Source organism: Trachemys scripta, chromosome 8, assembly GCF_013100865.1.
Source record: "Trachemys scripta elegans isolate TJP31775 chromosome 8, CAS_Tse_1.0, whole genome shotgun sequence".
Classification (NCBI taxonomy): domain Eukaryota; kingdom Metazoa; phylum Chordata; order Testudines; family Emydidae; genus Trachemys; species Trachemys scripta.
The window spans coordinates 88272199-88292539 of record NC_048305.1 but is presented as its reverse complement, the minus strand read 5'-3'; the positions used below and the strand labels follow the sequence as shown (position 1 = coordinate 88292539).

General features: G+C 41.8%; 1 protein-coding gene across 1 annotated transcript in view; it reads right to left on the bottom strand.

Annotated features, from left to right (window-relative positions):
• LRRC40 (leucine rich repeat containing 40) overlaps window positions 1–20341 on the bottom strand; it is a 31509-nt gene that overhangs the window by 1228 nt on the left and 9940 nt on the right. The window contains exons 9-14 of the mRNA XM_034779673.1: window positions 16563–16608; window positions 13218–13326; window positions 11491–11598; window positions 8813–8923; window positions 5921–5998; window positions 2426–2611 (exon numbers count right to left, since the gene is read on the bottom strand). Coding sequence (XP_034635564.1) covers window positions 2426–2611; window positions 5921–5998; window positions 8813–8923; window positions 11491–11598; window positions 13218–13326; window positions 16563–16608 — 638 coding nt within the window. The remainder of the gene's footprint in view (window positions 1–2425; window positions 2612–5920; window positions 5999–8812; window positions 8924–11490; window positions 11599–13217; window positions 13327–16562; window positions 16609–20341) is intronic.

The window sequence follows — 20341 nt, the reverse complement described above, 5'->3', positions numbered from 1 at the left end:
AAGCACAAGTCCTGTCACCAGAGCACATTCCCATATATTCCCTTCAAGCATTCCCTATCACCTAAGGTCTGTGTTTTGCTGAACTAGTCAGACCCTTAGGCCCTGTCTAAATAGGGGGGAAAAAAAAAAAAAAAAAAAAAAAGGTATTTTTGTTGTGTTAACTAACATATTAAAATTCTACTCATGAACAGCATTTGTCAGTGCTACATAGGTAGTTTTAGAGTTCACAAGAAAACTACACTCCATAAGTCTGCAAGAGTCTAATAGCCCATACATTCATGTTCTTGAAAATATGATTATCCAGTAAATCTAAAACAAAGTCACTTGTAAAATTCTCAGTCAGAAAAACAAGCATGCTGTTTACTCTGAGAAATTTGGGTGACTCAGCACCTCTTCTCAAGCCAAATCAGTTGTGCAGCAGGTGGTTCTCACTTATGCCACTATGGTAAGAGAACAACTGCTACTTCTATTGGAAAAAGCAGTGCTAGGGTTCATAACTTGGCCATTTTAAACTATGTTGAACTGAAGCTTGATATACAAGCTGTCTGCCCACTTGAGATTTCCATTTCATTCACAAAAATGGTTTAAACTGGTAAAGCTAGTGGTAGGCTGAAGAGTGGTTATTGAAAAAGTTATTTGTCCCTGTACGACTTCAAAACCTTAATTTTAAACATAAATTTTATTTAATGAATTGCAAGAAGAAACACAGGAACTGCCAGACCGGAGACCCATTTAGTCTAGTATCTTGTCTTTGTCAACACCAGTAGCATCACAGTGGTGAAATGACCAGCCCCTAGGGCAAGTTTCTATTCAAACTCTTTCATGTAGGGGTTGGATTATTCCCTGAAGCTTGAGAGCTTATATTCTCAAAATGGCTATCTATGGAATCTAACCAGGAGTTAAAGCACTCACCTGGCATGGAGGAGACCCAGGGTCTCCCACAACCAGGCATGTGCCCTCCATCCCAGGTGAGTGGCTAACCACTGGCCTCTCTTTCTCACTTCCCCCACCCTGGACCTAAGAAACCTTCCAAATGAAAGTGGCATTGAAACCATCCTTTCCTATGAAAAGATGTGGTTTCAACAAACTGGCATTTTCTGACAAAAACTGTTTTGTAGAAAAATTCCTGACCAGCTCTAGTGTGTACACACATTTCCTTTTATCAATGTAAATTTGTTACCTTCCACTTTCATCAACCCCCCAAATCCTGTAGTGTGAAAAAAGTACATATTTGCTCTCAATTTACCTTCTCTGTAACAATCATTTTTTGACTTTTTTTAAAATCTCTTCTCTAAACCAGAACAGTCCCAAATCTTTCATTCTCTCCTCATGAGGAAGTCTTGTTATGCCCCTAATAATTTGCAATCCCCATCTCTGAACTACTTGTCTCTAGATAAACATGGAGATTGAACAAGCAGGACTGAACAGAGTATGCCAGGTGAGAACCTAAAATTAATTTATAAAGTGCCCATATAATTTTTCAGTGTTATTGTCTATCACATTCTTTATGCACCCTAACATTTTGGGTTTTTTTTCTATTTAAACACCGCTGAAGCACACCGAGCAGAGATTTTCATGGAGCTTATACAACTATATCCAGATCTTTCTCCTGAATGCGCAAAGTAATTTAGAACCTACGAATGTAGTTGAGGAGTTCAAATTATTCCCTCCAATATGGGTTATCATACAGATGTCACCGCTGTATTCATCTGCCATCACATTGCCCATTCACCTATCTTTGTTATGAAATTCCTCAGTGGCTTTTCCACTCGTCTACTGTAAATATTGTGTCCTTTGCAAATGATGACACTTTACTAACCCACCCCTTCCTGATCACTGATCAATATATTAAATACCAGTCTTATTGCAGAATCTTTGGGCAGCCTACTGTTAAGTCTTTTAACAAATTACTTTTGACAAATGGCCATGGGACAAATGTCAATAAATGGGGCACTATACATGAGTCTGAGGACAATCCTCTGTTATGAACAATCCCTGAAGTAAGTGAAGATAAGGCAAGTTAAGAGCAGACAAGCAGCTTAATTCTAAATTTTCCTAAATTGCGGGTTTATTAAGTTGGACTAACGGTCAAGTTTGATACTCAAGGCCAAACTCCACATTCAAGTACCCCTATGTAATGTGAGAAAGCCTCTAATACGAAGTATAATTTTCATGTTACTTTGTTTGTGTTTAATAGATAAATAAAATCATGAACCAAAAATTTCCTGTATTCTCAATTAGTCTTGAGAAACTATGAAAAAAATTGCAGCTGCTTCATAGCTGATGACTAGAGGTCAGGCATTTTATGAATTTAGACCAACACACAAGTACACTGTTACTCTACCATTTTCCCTGTGACTAAAAAAAGGCCTAAAAAACAGTTATCAAAACCACGTTACCGTGCAGTATTAAAAAAAAAAGTCACCTAAGATTTACGCAGTTTCCAAGTTCTGGTGGCACTTGAAGGAGGTCATTATTCTGAAGGTCTAAGGTGCCAAGCTTGTCTATCTTCCTTATTTGCAGAGGGTCTATGGATCCAACCTGATTGTTACTGAGTAGGATAGTTTCAAGTGTTGGGATGCGATAAAGAACATTGGGAAATATTTTAAACCTACCAAAAAATGAAAATAAATTCACTTAAGGAATCAAATCAGAAACACAGATATAAAAAATGGGTAACAAAACAGTAATAGTAAGGTGAAAGACTAGATTTAACTGGATTTGTTTAATAATAACTCATTAAAGATACATTTTAAACACGCATTTTTGGGAGGGTGGCATAATACTGATTAGTCTATTTCACAAACATAAAAGCAGAATGTAATTTGTATGACGACTGCTCGGTGCTTATGGGACAGAGAACAAAAGGCCAGCAGCACTCATTTTATAAAACTGAGCGTAGCAATGTCGTCAGCCGGACATATTCCTCCTACAGTCTGAGCTAACAGTTCCTGGTAAACACATTCATTACATTCCCCAAGCTTAATCCTGCTTGTTTTATACCCATGAAAAATTGTCACCATTCTGATACCAACCCCTCCACCCCAAATCCCACTATACTTATGACCACTTTTTATATTAAAACAAGAGCCCTTCATTTACAGACACCATGTTTATGGTCCATGGCACAAAGAAATTAAGTAGAAGCTTCGTTACTTGTAATCATCCAGCATTTTATCCACCCACTGCTCCCTTAACGTGACAGCTGACTAATGCAGCTCTGAAACACTAGTAATGGATGTACTGCACCACACAATTTAAAAATGTTTCAGAAATACTTATCTACAAACTATTTATAGATTCTGCTAAATACTAACAGCTGTATTTCTAGCATAATGCATAGCACCCAGTGATTTGGCAAAAAAACTAAATCACCCCACCATTTTCACAGCTTGTTTTCATTAATTAAGACACAGGCAAGATTTGGTTCCAAAAAGAGTGTTTTCCTTTTAAATATTAATACAGGAAGAACCTTCAATACTGCTTAAAAACAAAACGGATCTTCACTTAGTCATTAAAAAAAAACGCAATTAAAACAATCCTGTGTTAAACAGAATGTGCGCTGATTGTCTTAGCGGAAGGAAAATTACTTCCGCCCCACAGAATTCTATTAATTTTTTTCTTGTTGGAAAAACACTGAGATGTTACAGAATGAATCAGAGTTCACAATGGGGGTGGGTTTTTTTGTTTTTTTGGGGGGGGGGGGGATGGGGAGTGTCTTTCTTCCCACTCTCAGTTTTTATTCTGCTCTTTTAATGGCAACATTTTCAAGAGTCTTGCTGCAGCCAGGGTGGTCAGACAAGGGGAGTGCTTTGGGAGACTGTTTTTTAAAACAACACTTTAAGCATAGCTTGTGAGAGGCAGGGGCAGGCTCGATCGGAGCAATGGAGCCAGCCACACTGCGTTTAGCCACGTGTATTGCTGCCTGGAGGAAGGAATCACTAGCGAAGGCAGGAGGGGCCTGCCATTCTCTGCAGCGTCCAAATGAGATGGGAATTAGAAAGAGAATAAATATCAATCGGAATCTATTTAAATCACTGTTATAAATATATAACTAGCTCTGATTATTACTAAATAACAACTATGCCTCAGGAAACAAGTGACATATATTGCTCCCTGCAAGCACCAGCCATTTGCTGCAGCAGTAAGTTCTTTGAAAAATACGCACCATACTGTGCATGCAGAAAAGTGTATGCCGATAAATCCCATTGTGCTTTGTAAACTGTTTTAAAAGTTTGGCCCCAATTGGCACCAGCATAGGCAGAGAAAGCTAGCGTCTCTATGCATCACAGCCTAGTACCAGGTACCCTGGTGCAGGGGGATAGGAGGGGGCAGGGAGTCCTGGGGCAGAGGGACAGGAGGATGGGGTGGAAGGGACATTCTGGGGCACATGACTTATAAGGAGAGGCTGAGGGAATTGGGCTTGTTTAGTCTGCAGAAGAGAAGAGTGAAGGGGGATTTGATAGCAGCCTTCAACTACCTGAAGGGGGGTTCCAAAGAGGATGGAGCTCGGCTGCTCTCAGTGGTGGCAGATGACAGAACAAGAAGCAATGGTCTCAAGTTGCAGGGGGTGGGGAAGAGGTCTAGGTTGGATATTAGGAAATACTATTTCACTAGGAGGGTGGTGAAGCACTGGAATGGGTTACCTAGGGAAGTGTTGGAATCTCCATCCTTAGAGGTTTTTAAGGCCAGGTTTGACAAAGCCCTGGCTGGGATGATTTAGTTGCTGTTGGTCCTGCTTTGAGCAAGGGGTTGGACTAGATGGCCTCCTGAGGTCTCTTCCAACCCTGATCTTCTATGATTCTATCTGCTACTGAAGAAAGTTCCCTTATTCACTGTTCACATAGGGCCTGATCCAGCAAAGTGCTGACTTTGATACATTCAAGCAAATTGACATATGGTTTCAATTAAAAAACCTGCAACAGGCACAAGGGACAATTTATATTTTCTTGTAAAACTGATCCTTTTTTAAATGGGCTGAAAATTGTATGAAACGAACCAGCAATGCCGTTTGAAAAAGGAAGAAAGGAATCAAAATCTATACTTTCACACATTGTGTCCTGCCAAACAGACAACAAGCTGGTCAGGAGTGTGTGTTTACACTTTGGTAAGAAGCAGTTTGCCCTGAAAAGCTCTGCTTAGCAATGGTGTCAAATGTTCAAGCCTGCTCCAAATCATGATAAAGTAGTTTCTTCCTAAAACCATGAGCCACCACTAACTAAAAGTGGGAGATGCAAGCTCATTACAAGTCAAGAAAGTGAAAGGCTTTGGTAGATAGCTCAGGTCTGTAAACCCTTTATCGTTGGTAAAATATGAAGAGTCGAAACCTCCATTGACTTCAGTAGGGCCAGGATTTTACAAGAAATGTCTACGACAGAAACAGGATGAAGCCAGTGACCAGCAGGAAACCCTCAAAAATACCCACAGACACCCTTTACAAAAAAAATCACAAGTACAGAGTATTTTTCCTATCAGGTGCTCCCCTCCCAGCATCAGTGACAGAATATTCCTGTGTTAATTATCAGCAGATAGAACCAAAGAACACTTACACCTGCTGAATAAGACATGCAGTGCAGTGCAATCCAATTCCTTAGTTAACATATTTGCAGAATGCTTTGAACATTTAAAGTACTTACTGAGGCTGGGAAAGCAGGAAAAAGGTGTTTTTCCTCATTGAAAAAAAAACAATTAAATGAGGTAACTAACATCTCAAATTATTCTCCATTGTTTTCATTAGTGATGTGAAAACAAAACTTCTTTACTAGCAGAATCAGAACCCTAATATGAACAGGCTCAGTAGTACTGAGGAGGGGAAGCATTCCCATGCACATTGCTTCAAACACACAAACAGGATTGCCACATGATGGTCTTTGCCTAATTCTCATTATATGTTAATAGGTCTATCTGCAAGGGTACTTACCTATTGAAGCAAAGATTTATTATTTGCAGTCTTATCAGTGCTTCCATTTCCTCAGGTAAAGATGTCAAAAAGTTATTTCTGAATTGTAAACAAAGAAAAGCAGCATTTATAGCAAATTTAAGGTTTTCCAGAAAGCAAAAGTTGCTAGTCTGTCCTTGGGCTGATGTTACTAACATGCTAAACCAGTCAACTGCCTCGTGGGTATGCCAAAACCAGAGTTAGTGCAGATGGGCATCGAAATCATTGTTTTCTTTAGCATTTGATTTTTGACAGTCAGAGAACAGATTTTATCAAAGACATACCCAAACATTCTGTAATGTGGCATCACTTTCATTTGACAAGAACTTTCTGTATGTACGGAGTAGAAATTAAGTAAATCAAATCTTTAATCAAGTCACTGCCATAATTTCAATATTGCATTTATATAGCACTGTAATGTGTACCCAGCATTGTACAATGGTCAGAGTGACATACAAAGATCCATCCAAGTTTATGGACTAAAATAACATGTAGTTACAGTTGAGAACATTTCAGTCAAAGTGTGCAAAGAGCTGGCACCCCCCACCCCACCTCTAACACAGAACATATGTACAATGATGTTGCCCAAACCCACCTTCTTTCTTAAAGGGTTTTCAGGAGCTGCTTAAATGAGAAGAGAAAGGGGGCTCGAGGAGACGGAATGGGCCATTTCATATATAGTACTCAAGTAAGGGGGACTAATCAATGAGGGTCATTAAATGTTGCAGTCTTAGACTAAACAAATCTGCCCTCACTCCCTTCCTCGGGCACTCAGCCTGGTTCCCTTCCCATCAACCACCTCACATGGTCTTGCCCATCCCTGCAACTTGCAGCCTAACTCTTCCTCCCACTTCTCCCTCTTCAGCAGGGCATAAATTAAAACAAGCTGGTTTAAATGTAACTAAGCCAAAGCAAGGTGCTGTGTCTGGCTACTTTTCACTTTGCACTATACCCTGGTAATAAGTGCCAATGACAATTCCACCACCTTGAATGAACACCCTGAGAAGTTATGAAGATTAAATGTGTTTATCTGAATGACAATAAGGTGCCTACTGGAAGTTACTGAGGCCACTACAAATATAGTTGCCCAAGGACACACTCCAAGCTTATTAATCTCTACTCCCGAGGGAATTCTGCACCAAAAAAATTACAAACACAATATTGTAAAATTCTGCAAATTGTATTTGTCAATAAATAAATGTGGCTCCGGCATGGCAGTGGGGAGCACAGGCCATTGGCTACATTGAGGTGGGAGACCATCCTGAAGCTCCCACCTCCCCTGGTACAGGGACTTGGCAGTGAGGCTGCACCTGACCCTGACAAAATGCAAGGGTCAGGTCTGCCCCAGAAACATCCCGGACCCCAGCCCCTCTGCACCAGGTGCAGACAGGCAGGCTCAGCCTAGCAGGATCCAAGGGTGAAGGGGCTTAGTATGGGGGGGATCCAGGTGTGGGGTGAGAAGTTTCTGTGTGGGAGATCTGGATGCACAGGGGCTCGTTGGAAGGAGGGGTTCCGGGTGCAGGGCAATGGCACTCTGCAAGGGATCCAGGTGAAGGTGGTTGGGGCTCAGCAGGGGGGCCTGGGTGTGGGAAGATGAGACTCGGTAGGGGGTGTCGGTGTGGGGGGCTCAGTGGGGGAATCTGCGTGCTGGGGGAGTGGGGCCTGATGGGATGGGGGTCCAGGTGTAGCTGGTTGAGGCTCAGTGGGCTGGATGTCTGGGTGTGGGGGCTTGTCAGGGGGGGTTAGGGGGAGGGGGGTATGGCTTGTCAGGCTGAGGGTTCGATGGGCCTGCTTAACGGGGGAGCCTCAGCTGCTGCCCAGGGGACACCGCATGCTGGGCTCCTGCTTCCCCCTGCGATTTCCTTATCGCCTTTTCTTCCCCATCTCATCTCCCTCCCCCAATACCCCATGCCTCATCCTCCCCCCCTCACTCCAGGGGTGCTGGAACAATTTGTATAGTGGGGGTGCTGAGAGCCACTGAACCAAGCCATCGAACCTGTATATAATGGAAACCACTTCAAGCCAGGGGATGCGGCAGCACCCAGCACCTCTAGTTCCAGCACTTTTGCCTCACTCCCACATTCCCCTCCCCCTGCCCTATTCCAACCTCCCCTTCCCCACTGGCTCTTCCCCCCCACCCTCTCACTCCCTTTCCCTCATTTTCCCCACCCCACCACGGGCACTCACTGTTGCACAGAGAAGAGGAAGGCTCCTAGAAAGGAGGAGCTTGACTGGCACTAGGACCCAGGAGGCAGCGTTCAGCTGCAGAGTCAGAGGAGCCCACTTTGCAGCCTCCTTCAGCAGGGCAGCTCTGCGCTTGCAGAAATGGGGGAAGGAGGGACAGTGGCATGTAACCCTGTGTTCCTCCACACCTCGCCTCTGTTGGGGGGGGGGTCAATCCCCCACCAAAACTGTGCCCATGGTCGTCCCCCCACGCAGCTTCCCTTCTGTTTTCTGCAGGGAAGCACAGGAATTCTGCAGGAGGGGTGTCTTCTGCAGGCACACAGTCCCGCAGAATTGTCCCAGGAGTAATTCTCAGAGAGCATAACTGTTTGGCACTGCTGTCACAACTGCCCTTAAGGCTCTTTTCTCAGTCACTTAAACTCCATGACAGCCTTTACATCCCTGATGCAGAGCATTTCAGTCAGTTCATGTCTTATTTACTTAGGGCTTGTCCACTTGATCAATTTTCAATGGTTAGGTCTAGGCCACCTGATCACCAGCCAACTCCAAGCCTGCCAACTGTTCAACCATCATAGAAACAATTAGGAAAATGAAAGATTATTTCAGTACTGCAATACTGTACCAGGGGTTGGTTTAAAATGGTATGAAAAGAAATTACTCTAAAAGGAAGCCCAGCAAAACATCACAAACCTGATATCCAAGTGTGTCAATTTATGAAGTACACAGAGCTCCAAGGAAATGGAACAGAGTTTATTGAAGCCGAGATTGACATCACAGACGGATTCTTTGAGCTCCACAATCCTGCAACCCATTACAAATAAAGTTTATTACATGAGTAAAACATCTCCCTTTTTATTGTGTGTGTGTAATTTATAAAAACCAACTTCCTTGTTATGGGACTTTCATTTACAAGTCAGGTATTTTCTGTGCTCTTTGGGATTTCAGTGGCAATGTTGGCAGGAAGAAAATAATAGGAGATGCACTTATGAAAGCTGACGGTCCTTGAGGCTTATATTTTAATGCCAAGACAAAAGCCCACAGTTAACTTTCTAAGGTTGCCCTCACTCATCCAAGTGTCAGGCTTTACCATTAAAGTGCAATCAGCAAACAAAATATTTCAGAAAGCTATGGCAAAACCAGACTGGACTTTCACTGTTAACTTCCACACTGTAAATTCTGTATTACTAAAAAGGCACCGAAGAGTCACTCCTCTTATTACCACAATGAAATGCAATAGCTTGTTTCAATGCTGAAATTAAATTCCAGTCTTTCATTTCTATTTCATTGTATCATTATTGTGAATTACAGAGACCATTGTATTTGTTGCTCTGGTAAGCAGTGTACTGAGATAATTTTGAGACACTCCGATGCGAACTATTTGGAAGTTCATGAAGTTTAATTGAAATCCCTCAGATTAAGGCCTTACTTTAACCAATAAGGAAGGTAATTAACATGCAGAGTACTCATCTCTCCAAATTGTGATTTCTCCTGAAATTCCTTCAAGCAGCTATTCACATACGCGGTTCACCTACACCTTACTCCCCCAGTCTTTAATACAGTGACTAAACAAATGGGGCTGTTTACACACAGGCACAAACACTGGTTTAATAAACTGATTTTTCTACAGAACTCTAGGAATACACTTGCATTGAAGAGACATTTTAATTTAGGAAATAGAACAAAATGTCTGTCCCTATCAGTTGTATTTGTTTTTGTTCAGTGCCTAGTACAATGGAGTCCTGGTCCATTATAAGGGCTGCTGGGCACTACTACAATACAAATAAATAACAGGTCTATGTCTAGACATGCAGGCATATATGATTATTATATATTTATATTACAATGTTGCTTAGAGACCCCAGTTAGGATCACAGCCTTATTGTGCTAGGGCTGTACAAACATATGAAGAGATGGTCCTTCCCAGAAGAGTTTATAAGCATTCATGCAGGGCTCAATTCTACAGCTTCTACTCAAGTGAGACTCCCATTTAAGATAATACAAGTTTTGTTTGAATAAGGACTACAAGATCAAAACTGTGGTATGTATGCAAAATACCGTATAACAGCAAGAATCTAGCTAACATATAGAACCAAGAGTGAATGTTATTTCGTTCACATTTGTGTGTCTCTAGGCACTGCAGCTTATATACTCTGCTTGTCAGAACACAAGGATGGGTGTTCCTCTTACCAGATAATATTTTTTATTTTACTGTACCCCCTAGAGGCCCTAATCAGGATTGTGGCTCCTCCTTCCCCTGGGTGGGCTCTCTTTCTGACTCTTCATCTCTGCTTCACTGCATGGATGGTGGCTTGGCAGTTCTGATCCGTGGCTCCTAGCTTGAGCCACAAGGCTATTGTGCCAGACAGGGGAGTCAATTTCAGTAGCTCTCAGCTCCCCTGTTAAGCATCAGAATCCCTCCTGAAAACTCACTTCTTTCTTGAGGCCCACAAACAGTAATTCATGTTGTAAAAAAAGATATCACTGTGCTATTAAATAAATTAGAATTAAGCGCATTCCTGTGTCATTTATTTAGTCTGTAAGTTCCTTGGGGCAGGGATCATGTCTTCCTTTTTATCTAGTACAGCACACTCTTAAGTGCTTTACAAATAAAAGACTGTGTTGCTCCCACTAAAGTTATTGCGACACTTTCCATGGACTTCCATTGAGGTAGAATGAAGTCCAATAATATCTAAAGCTACAGTACTAGTGGCTTTATGCTTGGAGAGTCTTCCAGACTATCACTGAAGGGGGAAAATGTTGAAATTATTTATGCTTGTAGGAAACACTAAACTGAAATACCTGCAAAAGTTGCATTTTAAGTTGGACCTCATCTATAGCACACAGCTGTCAGCTCTCAAAGCAGTGGATCCACACAAATTATTTCTTTGGATAGGAAAAGGTGAACCACTTTGTGGTGATAACAATGAAGAATCCTACAGATTCAACAAACCAGTCAACTGGCTGTACTGTATTTTTATTATGTGAAGTGTCATTGAAGTATCCCCTCATTTGTTTCAACAACTCTTAGCAAAGCAAAAAAATAAAAACACACACACGCACGCATGTGTGTTATGAATGTATTACTCAGCCATCTCTTCTCCTAGCTATGCTTCTTTCACTTACAATTAGCATCTATGTAAGATACCTGCACACTACTCGGAATAAGCAAAGTCCTTTTTAATAAAAGGTGCAATTGTCTTATTCATAGCATCATAACATAACATACGTCTTGAAGTAGAAATTAAGATATGGAGTAAATATTCTTGGCAACAAGGTTAAAAACACAACGTTTTAATACATTGCTGAGGGACAAGGAGAGAGAAGAATGATTAGGATGTGGAATGACATCTACTAAGAAGTAGCTATACCTTTTTGGAATTTCATTCAGCTGATTCTTGCTGAAGTTTACAGTAGTGACAGAATTGCTTCCGACTGCATTAAATATTTCATCAGGAATCACAGCTGCTCGTTTCTCACTAAACAAAAAGCATCTTATTTAGCAGAGTAACATGAACATGTCAATCATTCTCTGTTCATTAACTGGACATTCTTCCTCTTTTAGAAAGATAATCAGCAGAAAAATTTACTGAAATGTGGATGTTTTTGAATTCCTCTTAACCAGAAGGCTATCAGAACATAGTGCCATGGTATCTCGTGCACAGGCAATTTTATCACCTCATGCTGTGAGCCTGATCTGTGGTCAGACCTTAGAAGATACGCATTCTTGGGCCAAATCAATCCCTCAAACATGTAAGTGCCAGAGGAAAAGATGCTGGGACTATATAGGTGTCATTCTTACCTCAGAGCCAATGCCCCAGTATAGTGCCACACGGTCCCTGATGCTGGAGTTGTCATCTTTCAGAATTTCTGAACATTTGTGGTAATTAAAGATCCCATGGCACTTTTCGTTAGAGAAAGGGCATTAACCCTATTGTTCTGGCCCTATTCCAGCTCCAATAATTACATTGTGCACACACCCTGCAGTTTCAAGTGGATGTGGTATCTTTTTTCCACTTCTTGACCTAACCTGTGAAACATTGCTTACATTTCAAAAGTAGTTGAAGAGATTCCTTACAAACCACAAAGGGGTTTTGGGAGGATAATTTCTTAATGTTTCTAAAACACTTGAGATCTGCTAAAAGGTGCTAAAGAAGTGTCTGATGCATTAACATTTCAGTGAGCTTTAAAGAAACTCTGCAATACTTGTTACAGGGCACACAAAATAAAAAGATAAAGAAGCAATACCAGGATGTGCAAGAGTTTAGGCTCTCTGCATGTCAGGATGCACCATATAGGGCTGGCCAGAAAACCAGAATTCTGCCTTGAAAAAACGTTAGAGGTTTTGGAATTTATTTTCATTCCCAGTTGGAACGAAAATTAAACCTTCTGAATTTTTCACAAAAAAACCTGTGTGCGACAGAGAGAGAGAGAGACAGTGAGTGAGAGTGTTTAGGGCCCTTACCTGGGATGTGGGAGATCAAGGTTCAAGTCCTGCCTGGTTTGGAGCAGGGACTTGAACTTTGGTCTCCCAGGGTATGTCTACACTGCAATTAAAAATCCATAGCTGGCCTGTGCCAGCTGACTCAGGGTCACAAGACTTGGGCTAAAGGGCTATTTAACTGAAGTGTAGATGTACCATGCGCTGGCTGCAGACTGGGCTCTAGGACCCTGCAAGGTGGGAGAGTCCCAGAGCTCAGGCTGCAGCTCGAGCCAAAAACATCTACACTGCAATTAAAGAGCCCTGCAGCCTGAGTGCCACGAGCCTGTCAGCTGACATGGGCCAACCATGGGTGTCTAATTGCAGAGTAGACATCCCACACATCCTAGGTGTGTGTCCTAATCACTGGGCAGTTCTGGATGAGTGCCTGGCTCTCTGGCTGTCTTGACCCAAGAAATCTTCTTGATGAAATTTTTGTCCAAACTGATACATTTCCACAAAATGTTTCAGTTTTGATAAAACAATGTTTTTTTACAGAAAAAAGTTTCATCAAAAATATTTTGACCAGCTCTAGCACTGAGTCTGAAAACAAAGGAAATGTAAAACAAGAAAGGATTCTTACAGTTCTAGAAATAGATAGCCTTGTGAAACACATACCTATATTCTAATACTTTTAATGCAGTTATGGCATGAATGTTAATCCTTGACTCACTTGGAAGAGTCATGGCTGTCACAGGAGACCCCTCACTTGGGCTAGTTATATCATCTAGAGAAAACATAACCATACATGTAAAAAACAGCATTTAATAGATGTTAATACTTGTATAAGCACACATGTAGTACCCTATCTCTAGAGTTCCTACTGTTTGTTATCGGTCATCTTGAGGAAAACGGCATCAGTGGTTAGAGAACAGTCTGGAATGTATCTCTTTAGTAAATCCAGAGAATTAAAGAATCCAAATCTATAACTGTGCATTATTGGAGCTGTGGCAACAGGCTTTAAGACACCATGTACCCAGGGGTTAGTATAAGAATCTGTCAAAGTACAACTATATTCTAAGCCTAGTTTCCACTAAGAAAGGAAATTATACAGACTTTAAGCAGCACTTATGAAAAATTGTATGGGAGCAGATATAGATGAACATAAGAATGGCTCTACTGGGTCAGACCAAAGCTCCATCTAGCCCTGTATGCTGTCTTCCGACAGTGGCCAGTGCCAGGTGCCCCAGAGGGAATGAACAGAACAGGTAATCATCAAGTGATCCATCCTGTCACTCACTCCCAGCTTCTGGCAAACAGAGGCTAGGGACACCATTCCTGGCCGTCCTGGCTAATAGCCATTGCTGGACCTATCCTCCATGAATTCATCTAGTTCTTTTTTGAACCCTGTTCTGGTCGTGGCCTTCACAACATCCTCTGCAAGGAGTTCCACAGGTTGACTGTGCATTGTGTGAACAAATACTTCCTTTTATTTGTTTTAAACCTGCTGCCTATTAATTTCATTTGGTGACCCCTAGTTCTTGTGTTATGAGAAGTAGTAAACAACACTTCCTTATCTACTTTCTCTACACCAGTTATGATTTTATAGACCTCAATCATATCTCCCCTTAGCCATCTCTTTTCCAAACTGAAAAGTCCCAATCTTATCAATCTCTCTCATACAGAAGCCATTCCATTCCCCTAATCATATTTGTTGCCATTTTCTGAACCTTTTCTAATTCCAATATATCTTTTTTGAAATGGGGCAACCACATCTGCACACAGTATTCAAGATGTGGGCATACCATGGATTTATACAGAGGCAACATGATATTTTCTGTCGTATTATCTATCCCTTTCTTAATTATTCCCAGCATTCTGTTCGCTTTTTTGACTGCCACTGCACATTGAGTGGATGTTTTCAGAGAACTATCCACAATGACTCCAAGATCTCTTTCTTGAGTGGTAACAGCTAATTTAGACCCCATAATTTTATATGTATAGTGGGATTATGCTTTCCAATGTGTATTACTTTGCATTTCATCTGCCATTTTGTTGCCCAGTCACGCAGTTTTGAGAGATCCTTTTGTAGCTCTTCACAGTCTACATGGGTCTTAACTATCTTTAGTAATTTTGTATCATCTGCAAATTTTGCCACCTCACTGTTTACCCCTTTTTCCAGATCATTTATGAGTATGTTGAATAGGACTGGTCCCAGAACAGACCCCTGGGGGACACCACTATTTACCTCTCTCCATTCTGAAAGCTGACCATTCATACCTACCCTTTGTTTCCTATCTTTTAACACATCCAGTCACGCTTTTACTACAGAGGGGTCAAAAACAACAACATGCACTATTTTTCAAGCCAAACTTCTATGAAACAGGACTGCTGCAGTCATCAGTTTATCTAGCTCTCAGACCTCCTAGTAACAGGTGCAATACCTAGATAGATATTGCAATAAGTGTAAGTATAACTAACTTTATCATCTACAACATAGCATTTCTATATAAACTAAGTGAGTCTGATAAACTACCTATATCCATACTCACTTTATCCAGTTAGTGCAAGTATTTAATTTTTCAGGAAAATATCGAAGAACCTGACATTTCAAAAGCCATGTGCAACCCTGTACAAGGTACTGAACTGATTGTTTAATACTGCCATCTTCTGGTGCAAAGAGATAAACACATTATAAAAAGGAATAAATCAACCATACATAGTCAGTGAAAGGTATTATACTAAAAGGAAAAATGGTCCTGAGTATGTGTATTCAAACAGCTATGCTCAGGCTATAAGCTACCAAGGACCCTTCTATATTAGATGGAGAAAGTTTCTCTAAATTCCTAAGTGTATGAGGTAATTTATTTACCATGTAAATCAAATAACTAGATAATTTAATTTGTTTTCAGGCATACTACCATATTTTTTCCATTAGCTTTATGACAGACACATTTAAATGAAAGATTCTAAGAAATAGGTTAGAAAGGTTCCTGGTGCACATTTTCTCTCTTGAAAAGAGCAGAAACAAGCACAGGCAGTGGGGTGGCTAGGGCTCAGTTCCCACCCCCAATCTATTTTCTTATTTTTCACTTAGGTGCTTTTGAAAATTTTATCCACGGTCTTTCATACTATAACGTAGCGTTTTGACTCTCCTATCCAGAGAGGTAGAGGCTAGATTCAAATGTAGCATCTATGTCTTCCAAGATCAAATCAGTTTTCTCTATTCAACAGAAGGGGAAAGTACCCCACCAAAATTTCAAACTGGCTGTCCAGAAAAATAACTCTCCTGAAACATTCAATCTAATTCTCTAGTTTAAAGATTTTTATGTTAGCCACAACATCGCTAATGGAAATAAACTACTAAATGGGGAGAAGCCAGTTCAGATGGACCTGGATTTGAATGTTTAGTTTCAGGCAATCCAAAAATACTGTTTACATTCTTAATTAGCTAAAGTAAGTCCTCATGTCATAAAAGATTATTTAAGGCAGACTCACCTACACATACACCTATCTTGGGCAGTTTAAATTTGTAATCCCGAGGGTAATGTTATTTTGCAAGTACAATTAACACTCAAATAGAGGATCAGCATTTCTCACTGTACAATCAAGCCACTGGGGAGATGAAGGAGCTTAAAAATGGTGAACTGCAGGATGTGGGTCAACTAGGAGGTTCAGAGGAAAAGCTACCATCTGAATTCCTTCTGCAGAGTTTAGAGGCCATAAACTCATACGACCACAAGAGGAAAGCAATTTAAATTATTATTCTAAATACCCCAGAACAAATTCTTATTATTTGGATATAGTCAAATTGGTGTCATCCTCTGTGAAAATGAGGAAAGGAACATCAGTGTTAAATTATAAAAGCAAATTGTTGTGGAAAAAGAGCACTGCTAATCATATTAGGAGCACTGGACAAGATAAACAGGGCAACTGTTCTAAGTTCTAATGCATTTAAAGCCACAACAGTTTAAAAAAAAAAAAGTCTCTTCTTTCAACATATATTGCAAAGTAATACTGTACCTTGGATTTTGCTTCTCAGATACTTCAGGAGTTCTTGGGTGCCTTTCTAAAAATGCAGAGAAAAAACATGAAGATAAAAGCACTTGTCAATCAGTATTTCTGAAATTTTATTGGAAACAATGAATGAAAAGGGTCAGTATTGTAGGGAAAACTCATAGCACTGCATGTTATTAAGGTTGCCTGACACTTCCCACTACATCATCATGTTTTCAGTTGATTATCAACTTTGCCAAAAACTTTAACCATTTGGGCTGAAGATTTCCATGTTTGGCATCTGCCTCAGGCTAATTTTGGGGGGAAAATGTCAATCATTTCCAACAATTAAGTCAGAGAAAACCACATTGTTTTGCCAATGTTAAAATATTATGGTAACCTTTTCTTTAAAAAGCTCTAACGCCTTCATGCTTTGGAGCAAAGACTTGAAATTTGGCAGGGGTGGGCCTTTGGCTGTTCCTGTGAACATCAACCTAGATTCGGCTAAACGTAATAAGCCCTTGAAAAAAATCTCAGTTCATACAAGCTCAGTAGGGAGTTCCTCACAGAGTGATCAGTTCAGTTTTCTGTACACTCTTCCCCACAAAGTGCCTGCCTGCCCCAGGATACAGGGGTGAAGCCAGATTTTTCCTTTAATTGCCACCTCTGGCTGCTGCAAGGTTAGGAAATGTAGCCTGTATTTGAAGTGCTCTCAGTGATCTCCTTGCTGACACCCAGGCAGCATGGAGAAGGGAACCTAACTGGAATGCAGAGGGGACAAGAGCTGGACTAGCAGAAGGGAAAGGATGGGACAAGGAGCCTAGTGAGATTGGGAAGGGAGAGAAGGGGAAGAGAGAAACTGTGACTGGGAGTTGGGGGAGGATGGAGACTAGGATTGAAAGTCCAAGGGGAAAGGGAAGCTGGGACTGGTTGAGCAAGGAGACCGGGATTGGGAGCTGGTGATGGAGGAGACTTGGACTGAAAGGTGCTGAGGGGAAAAATTTGTACCAGAATGCTGGAGTGTATACCACTGAGATCTGAAGAGGAGCTGGAGGGAGATTGGGATTAGAAATTAGTGGGGGGGGAATGAAGACATTTGACAAGGAGCTGGGCTATGGGGAGAGTACTGGGACTGGCTGGGCAAAAAGACCTGGAAAAGGAAACAGAGATCGGAGACTGGGACAAGAAGCCAGGCAGGGTTGAGGTGGGAGACTGGAAGCTGGTAACAGATGAGAGAGATCAAAGAAGGAGCTAGGTGGAACTGGATGGGCCAGGAGACAAGATGTTGGGCTGGGGTAGAAACAAGAAAAACTAGGAATGGAGGGGGGGAATTGGAACTCAAACAGGCAACTTGGGAGTGGGAGACTAGGACTGGCTAGGCACAGAGACTGAGATGAGAAGCTTGAGGAATGGAGACAGACCATGTAGGGAAGAAGAATGGGGCTGAGACAAGGAGCCAGGGATGGGGAAGAGACAGGACTGGGACAGATTGGAAGAGACAGGGATCTGCAATCACTAGAGAACACTCCCCTCTAGAACCTGGTGAAGAATCCAAGTTTTCTGAGTCTCACCATTCCACTGCTATCAGCTAATATATGTCAAACCCACAGGCAAAGTGGGTCTGCCATCCTCTATGAGGACAGCACTCCAGCTGGACACCTTACTTATTATCAGTTACTCTGTTAGCTCAAGCGGCACAGGTCTGTGTGGAGAACCTAATGGTTCCAACCCCACTGATGAACCATGTGGGTTTCAATATAATAGCAAACGATGGCATTTCTGATTTTTCAATTGCTTTTTAAAAACGCAGGAAATTACACAAAAAATACATGAAAAGAACATTATTAAGGTTCCTAAGTTAAGCACCCAAAAGTTAAGAAGTGCCAGAACTAATGTTGCCTGTGAAACCTTAATTTGTCCCCCTTATGACTCACTATGATACAGTCTTTAGTTCCATGCTCACGTACTATTTTTCCCACAGGACCCATGACCTATTTGTTGCAGAAACTGGAAGTATTGCAGAAGCTGAAGCACTCCTTGTAGTACTGAAGCATAAAGGTTTAGGCCCACTCATAACTAAAGGTCTGCCCCCTCAATTAAGGAGGATGAACCACTAAGCCCAGGCCACAGTTGATTTCTGGGGACAACAAATGACCTGTTTTACCGAAGGTTAAAAAAAAAAAAAAAAAAAAATCAGAGATCCAGAGGGGGACACCGAGCAGCGAACCCCTGACAGCACCCACTGCTCCTCAAAGGAGTCCAGTGAGTCAGTGGACTCTGCTCAGAGACATGATTGGAGAAGGGAACAGAAATAGGCCCCACAGTCAAAGAGCATCCCCCGCATCCAGCTTTCTCCTCCTGCTATGATGGGTGGCCACATTGGTCAACACCAGGAGGTTGACCAAGTGGTCCTGCAATTTTGTAGAGCCACAGATGGGTGTACAAAAATCAAGAGGTGAGGGAAGAAGCACAACCAGAATCTCAGTAAGAGGTTTTGGAGGAGTTGGAAGAGGAGCTGTAACCTGACACACCCCATGTAAATGTACGCTCTGAAAAGGTGTGAGGTGAACAAGGCAGAGAATAGCAGAAAGAAAATGGATGGTCTCATGGTGAAGGCAGATGAATGCTGTTCTGGGGAACTGGATTCCATGCCTGCCTCTGGCACAGAGCTTCTATATGATGCTAGGAAATTCATTTAAACCAAACTTTTCATATGTGGTTACTGATTGCGTGTTCCTCATTTACTGGTGCCTAATTTAAGATCCTGGGGTCGGATTTACAGAAGCGCTGAATCACACAAAACTGCAGCTGAAGTCAATGGGAGTTCTGCTCTGAACATACAGAGTGCTATATAATGCTAAGTGCTCTGAAAAATCAGGTTCTAGCTGTCTCAAATTGGGCAGCCAAAATTAGCGGATATTCTGACCTTAATTTCTCAGTTCCCCATCTGTAAAATGGGGATAATACCATACCCTCACTTCACAGGGGTATTGTAAACAATCATTCTGAAGCACTCAGATACTATAGTGATAAGAACCTGTGATGGGGTATTCAAACCCTGTACCAGGAAGGAGGAATTAAGAACCAACTCTGGGCCTGGGGAACCCTACCCTGCCACACCTGCAAAGCAGGTATGGCTTGGAGGAGGAGCTCAAAAGGAGAACAGACCAGCTCTGTAGGAGGGAAGACAATGGAGGTAAAGAGACCTTCACATGCAGCTCCGGGGAAGAAGCACTGCAGGTGGTCCAGCTGCCTGAGCTTTCTGGCTGTGGTGACTTTGTCAAACCCAAAGAGGAAGAACATGCAGAAGGTCTGAGACTTTACCTTTGATTTCAGTTTTTTAGTGACTATGCATTGGGAAAGTAGGAAGTGGGACTAGTAGGAAGTGATCCAGGGAAGCAACAGTATAGTATTTTGGGTGCATAATTTAGCTGCCTACTATTGCACCTGGAATTGGAACCTTAGGAGAGGGCAGGTGCCTGTTCTTCATATGGGGGAATTTGGACAAGAGAAGACCTTCAAGTCAAAGAAGAGTCAAGAGCCTGAGACCCTGACCAGGTGAGTTCTGGAGCCCTTCGCCTGACCATAGGTCTGTCTATTGCTGGACTCTTTATATATCCCAAAAAGGGCAGACATCAATATGGGACCTGGACGGAAGGCTGAGTCACAAGAGGGGGCAGACCATTACAGGGCTGGAGCAGTTATCTGCAGGGCATACCCAGAAAGAGGAGAATCTACTACACCTGCACCCGGCCACAAGGAGTCAATTCCTTCACAGTGCCACAGAAAAGCCCACAAGGAAATTA